The sequence below is a fragment of the Penaeus chinensis genome, chromosome 3, assembly GCF_019202785.1.
Source record: "Penaeus chinensis breed Huanghai No. 1 chromosome 3, ASM1920278v2, whole genome shotgun sequence".
NCBI classification, from domain to species: Eukaryota; Metazoa; Arthropoda; class Malacostraca; order Decapoda; family Penaeidae; genus Penaeus; species Penaeus chinensis.
Window position 1 is genome coordinate 2,966,934 of NC_061821.1, and position 7,174 is coordinate 2,974,107.

A 7,174-nucleotide genomic window follows, 5' to 3' on the forward strand; every position below is an offset into this window, starting at 1 on the left:
TCTCTCTCTCTCTCTCTCTCTCTCTCTCTCTCTCTCTCTCTCTCTCTCTCTTACTCTCTCTCTCTCTCTCTCTCTCTCTCTCTCTCTCTCCCTCTTTCTTTCTCCGTGTAGAGAAGTTAAGTGACACGCAGGGAAGAGGAGAAGGGAAGGAAATAACAACCATGATTTTAATGTCAGTCCCCAATCCTTGACCTAATCCCTAATCGGATCCTCAATTTCGACATATAATCGCCATTCCTAATCCTTTTTCTGATTACCAATCCCTCGTCTCATTATCAACCCTTTTTCCCTTCACAATTTTCCAATCATTTTTTTTTTTCATCTGTGTTGTCTAATCTATTCATTTCTTGACCTTAAAGCCGGTTTTTCTTGCGCCAAATCTCTCTTCGAATCTTTTTTTTTTTTTTTTACCTAATCCGTGATTCAGGTACGAGATATTTCCTTAATATTTTTTTCTTCCGAATCTTTCTCGTAATTAGGGACGATTTTATCCCAATCTTTCCCATGTCATCGAATCACCGAAGAAGAGGAAGAGGAAAAAGAAAAGAAAATAAAAAAAAGGATAAACAGAAGGAATAAAGAGGAAACAAAAAAACACAGATAAAAAAAAAAAAAAAAAGGGAGAAAAAATGACAACAAAGAAAATAAATAGAAAAAAAGGTCGGAAAGGGAGAAGGAGGGAGAATAGGAAGGAGAGAGGGGGTGGGGGGAGGGGTAAGGGAGGAGAGGGAAGGGGGAGGGGGGGGTTGATTTTAACGCGATTGGCTCCAAGATAATTTTTTTTTCTCTCTCTCCTTTTTTTCTTTTTTTTCTTTCTTTTCTTTTCTTTCCCAAAAGCATCACGTGATCACCAGGACTCTTAATCTCTATCTCTTAATTACCCCCTTTTTCTTAATTACACCTCTTCTTGGGCCTCCCCCCTTGCGTGGCTCTTGATAGGGGGGGAGGGGGAGCATGGGGGGAGCGGGAGAGGGGGGCGGGGGGTGATGGTAGAGGGTAATGACCTTGTTGGTTAATTCCCTTCTGCTTGATGTGCTTTTTGTATGTTTGTTTGTTGTTTGTGTTTGTTGTTTATGTTTTTTTTGTTTTTTTTTGTTTTGTTTTTGTTTTTGTTATGTTGTTGATGGTTGTTTGTTTTTGTTTTCGTTTTTTGTTGTCTATGTTGTTTGTATTTGTTTGTTTTTGTTCTTGTTTTTTTGTTGTTAATGTTGCTGTTTTTGTTGTTATTTTTGTTTGTTGTTGTTTCTTGTTCTCGCCTTGTTTACGTAACGGATGTATTTCACATATACTAAACTGTAGAAGTATTTTCTTGATTAACTCACTCATTCCTTAATTATAAACATGTTTTGTTTTATATTTTGTTGACATATTTTTGTTTACACGTTTTGTTTTTTGTTTTTTCTATTATTTCTTTTTTTTCTTTTTTCTTTTTTACTATGAAATATGGACCTCATAGGATAATAGTCTCTGCTGATTCTACGTGTATCTAATTATCATCATTATCATCATTATTATCATTATCATTATGACTCGCTTCAGGTAAATGTTCCTACCTATCTTTAACATGAGGGACTTTATAGTATTAGTACGAGTAAGACCTGAAGATGGAATCCAGGTGAATTCCGAAACTGTAGTCTCTTTTTCAATTAAATCTAGTTTTACAGTGTGGGTTTTTATACCATAGTATCAACACTGTAGTGTGTTTTCTCCTTTCAAGGCATACTATAATGTTGATACCCGTTGGTACGTGGGGCATTATAGTGCTAGTATGAATAAGTCTTAATTGGTACTCATTTGTACTCAAATGGGGTAAGGGTTGGGTATTTTGTGACGTGGTTTTAGTTGGATATAGGAATTTTATTTTGTGTGTGTGTGTGTGTGTGTGTGTTTGTGTGTGTGTGTGTGTGTGTGTGAGTATTTGTGTGGGGGGGGGGGGTGCGTGTGTGTTTGTGTGGGTGTGGATGTGTGTGTGTTTGCTTATATTTTTCTCCTGCCATTCTCTGTCTCTTTTTATCTCGTTCTCTCTTTTTTGTTCCTTTTCGTTTTTTCTTATTCTGCTGAAAGAGAGAGAGGGAGGAAGGAGAGAGAGAGAGAGAGAGAGAGAGAGAGAGAGAGAGAGAGAGAGAGAGAGAGAGAGAGAGAATCCAGCCATAGAGAGAGAGATAGAAACAAAGAAAGTCATAGAGAGAGACAGAAACAGAGCGACAGACAGACAGAGAAAGAAAGAAAGAAAGAAACACAGAGGGAGGGAGGGAGAGAGAGAGAGAGAGAGAGAGAGAGAGAGAGAGAGAGAGAGAGAGAGAGAGAGAGAGAGAGAGAGAGAGATCTAGCCATAGAGAGAGAGATAGAAACAAAGAAAGTCATAGAGAGAGACAGAAACAGAGCGACAGACAGACAGAGAAAGAAAGAAAGAAAGAAACACAGAGGGAGGGAGGGAGGGAGAGAGAGAGAGAGAGAGAGAGAGAGAGAGAGAGAGAGAGAGAGAGAGAGAGAGAGAGAGAGAGAGAGAAGTTCACCCAAGATGCAGCAGGAACAAGCAATTTTCCTCCTGGTTGGCTAAACTCTTATAAAAAGTTAGTCGTTCAGAAGAGATTTTTTGCGAATTTCACTTCGTTTTCGAAATTCTGATCAGAAATTTGGGGGAATGGAAAATCACCTGATCAGCGGAGGGCAACAACACTGACTTTAATGATAGTTTGAACAGATACAAGATATAGAAATAAGATTATAATAATAGTGATGACAGTAATCGTGAAATTAGATGTTATAAAAATACTGTGGTGTAAAGAGAAATATCACAACAGGGATAAGAAAAAACAAGTAAACAAGCCATAATCAATAAATGATAAGGGTCTGATAAGTCATAAACAAGCAACAGGTAAGAATAAGTAATAATGATCCGTTACGTAATGACAGAGAATCATTAATTCACATCATTACGTAGTCACCGCCGTCATACCCTCGTTATTAATGTTTTTTTGCTGTCGGGAATCAATCCTCTAGTATTGACAATATTTCCTCTTGTTTGTTTCCTGTAGTGTTTTTGTTTACCACATGCATTGGCTAATTAATTGATTTCTCGGTTATTTCGTTTGTCACTAAGACCAAGCTAAAGGTTATTAACGGATTATGACTATAGTATTTACGTGGGATGGTAGTGAATCAGCAGTCAGTTTAAATGTATATTTTGGTTATACATAAGATCAGCTTAAATTACAGCTTTAGGTCTTGGTGATATAATCCGTCAAAGATAATGATGATAATAATAAGAATGAAAATAATGAATTAATAAGAAGAAGAAGGATGTTGATAATGTTATCCATGATATTAATAACAATATTACAAATAATAATAGTAGTAACAATGAAAACAATAATAATATAAATCACAATATTCCCAAATTATAAAAGTGGAGAAACACAACGCAAGGAAATTCCCTCAGGCAGTTAAATGAATGTAAAGAGAACCATGTGGATAAATGAATGGCAGGATGAGATGTGTCGTAAGTCTGAAAACCTTTCTTTTTCTTCTTTTTTTCTCACCTACTTTCCTCTCCGAGATTCCGAAGAGGAAGTGGAAAAGTGGAGGAGGAAAGAAGAAGAGGATTAGAGTGGTTAATGGTTGCGTGTGTTCGCTTATTTCACTTATTGTTTTTCTTCCTTGCTTTTTTTTTTTTTTTTTTGGGTACGAGAGAAAGAGGGTGGAAATGAGAAACTGGAACCTGAAAGAAAACGGAAACTCGAAAGAAAACGAGAACTCAAAAGAAAACGGGAACTCGAAAGAAAACGGGAACCCGAAAGAAACCCAGAAAACCAAAGAAAACGGAATTCTGCCACTGTTTTGCGCGTTATTTACACCGGAAATTTGACACGCTAAGGGAGAAACGCACAAAAGTTTTCCCTGACAAGTTGGATGCAACAGAGAGAAGAGAATCTCGAAGAATTGGTCGGAAAGTCAGGTCCGTTTAATGGTAAATGAATGAGAGGAGAAACATGTAGATGGATCGCGAGAGTGAGGAGAAATATTGTAAACTCTTGGGATATGGGTCCGGCGAGTGAAGAATAGGGTACGAAGAGAGAATGGGAGGAAAATGGAGATAAGTGGAAGAGGGAAAGGAAAGAAGAGCAAGAGAAAGAAATAGAAAAGGTAAAGAAATAGAAATTGAAACAGAAAGGTAAAGACTATGAATCATACAAACACGTCAATAAAAACATCTAATTGAATATGAGGAGCTATTGCATGTTCTTCCTTATTCATTCATTTGCAAGCAACAAATGAGATAAAAGTCGAATCTATTATGTAGTTAATGAATACGAAGCGAAATATCAAGATACACGAAACATATATTTTTTCTTTTCTTTTTTCTTTCTTTAAAATGCTCTAATATAACTTTGATCACGCCAGTCTTTTTTTGTTTTTGTTTTTTATATTATCATTACTTTTTTTTTATTCCTGCAATGTTGCACAGAGAAGCTCTCAAGATTTCGCCTTATTTTGGTTTTAGGCTTTACAGTAGACAACCAAAAAAAACAAATTTCAAAGCAAGTCATATAAAGAAAAAAATCACGATTATGATGAACAGCTCTTATGCTAAATTCGAAAAAAAAATTAATGCATAAACAATATCAAACGGAATTTAAACGAAGCTGCAGAATGGAGGAACATTTATAAACGCACAAGCACACATTCACACGCGGAGATCTAATTACCAGGATAAATGGGGTAATAATTATCTTTATTTTATTCTTACTCTTGGTATTACAACAGCCATGCGAACTCTTGCATGAGACTCGACCTCATAAACACCGTAGCCATAAGAGCTACGAGATGCGCAATGATGGAGCGTAACGCCATCTGTTGACTGAAATCCATTGCAAGCATAAGGTGATTGCCAAATGTAAAAGCGAAATAATGATTCTCTCTTTGTTTATACGCTAATGAATGCACTTAAAATGAACTAACGCGAAACAGATAAATGCGGGTTGTCTTTCTTGCCAATAAAACCGGGTTGCATAAGAGCGACGCTGTTTCTTTCCGACAGTTATTGCTGAAGACGGAGAGGGAGAAGAGAGAAGGGAAAGAGACAGGGAGAGAGAGAGAGAGAGTTGGGGGGAAAGAGAATGAGTAGCAGAGAGATAGATAGATAAAAAGAGAGAGACAGAGAGATAGAAAGAAAGACAGAGAGAGAAAGGAGGGCAGGGGGAGGAACAGACAGATAGTCAAAGACAGCAAGATAGATACAGAGAGACAGACAGATAAGCAGAGAGAGATACGGGGGAGGAGGGCAGAAGAAGGAAGAGAGAAAGAGAGAGAGAGAGAGAGAGAGAGAGAGAGAGAGAGTAGCCAAAGGGCTATAAGAGAGGAAGACAAACATCGGCAGGACAGAGACAATAACAGTGATGGAGATAATATTGATAATAACTGATGAGAATTATAATAATAGCAATAATAATGATAATCATTATTATTATTATTATAGTGATTATAATAATGATAATAGTTAAAGTAATGAAAATGATAGTATTGATAATAATAATAATAATGATAATAATAACATTACTATAAACAGTAATAACAATATAAATAGTAGTTCTGATGACAATAGCGGTAATAATAATGATAATAATGATAATAATAATAACATGGATAACAATAATAATGATAACAATGATGATAATGATAGTAAAAATAATAATGAAGATGATGGTAATAATAATGGTAATAATAGTAATGCATAATAATGATAATGATAATTATTGTTATCATAATTTTAATAAAATAATAATGCTAATGATGATAATGATAATAATAAGTATCACGATAATAATGATGTTGATTACATCATTACCATCACCATTGTCATTGTCATCGCCATCATCATCATCATCATCATCACAATCATCATCACAATCATCATCATCATCACCATCATCATCATATCACATCACAATAATCATCACAATCATCACATCATCACATCATCATCATCATCTCACAAATCATCATCACAATCACCCATAAATCATCATCATCATCACAATCATCATCACAATCATCATCATCATCATAAATCACATCACAATCATCATCAAAAACATCACACAATAAACATCATCATCACCAAATAAACATCATCATCATCATCATCATCATCATCACAATCATCATCATCATCATCACCATCACAATCATCATCACAATCATCATCATCATCACCATCATCATCATCATCATCACAATCATCATCACAATCATCATCCCAATCATCATAAACCATCATCACCATCATCATCATCATCATCATCATCATCACAATCATCATCATCATCATCACAATCATCATCATCATCACCATCATCATCATCATCATCAAAATTTCATCAACAAATCATCATCATCATCATCATCATCATCACAATCAATCATCACAATCATCATCATCATATCATCATCATCATCACATCACAATCATCATCACAATCATCATCACAAACATCCATCATCATCACCATCATCATCATCATCATCATCACAATCCATCACACCCATCATCATCATCACAATCATCATCACAATCATCATCATCATAAACCAAATCAATCATCATCATCATCACAATCATCATCACAATCATCATCACAATCATCATCATCATCATCATCATAATCATCACCCATCATCATCATCACAATCATCATCATCATCATCACAATCATTCGTGAAATGATACCAAACGTTATATCTTATCTTTTCCCTCTCTTTTTAAGCCATTCGCCCCCCCCCCCCCCCCACCCACCCAGGAAGGGCATCACGTAAACTCCTGAAGTTGTAACTTTGCATATTTTATTCAAATGCAAATGGTTGTGGAAAATGCAAATATGGACGGGTGCTTCCGTAAGAGCTAATTGCGTTATATGTCCTGAATGTGGCCCCCGGGGCAAAATTAATTTCCTCTCATCCCCTCTCTCTCTCTCTCTCTCCCCCTCTCACCCGCTCTCTCTCTCATCCTCTCTCCCTCCTCTCTCTCTCTCTCTCTCTCTTCTATTTTGTCAGTTTGTCTCCTTCTCTCTCTCTCTCTCACTCCTCATCTCCTCTCCTCTCTCCTCTCTCTCCTCTCTCTCCCCCTCTCTTTCTTTCTCTCTCTCTCCTCTCTTTCTCTCTCTCTCTCCCCCCC

General features: G+C 36.4%; 1 protein-coding gene across 1 annotated transcript in view; it reads right to left on the bottom strand.

The window, feature by feature from the left end:
• LOC125038555 (neurotrimin-like) overlaps nt 1-6,809 on the bottom strand; it is a 100,345-nt gene extending 93,536 nt beyond the window's left edge. The window contains exon 1 of the mRNA XM_047632082.1: nt 6,797-6,809. Coding sequence (XP_047488038.1) covers nt 6,797-6,809 — 13 coding nt within the window. The remainder of the gene's footprint in view (nt 1-6,796) is intronic.
• Between the last annotated feature and the right edge of the window lie 365 nt (nt 6,810-7,174).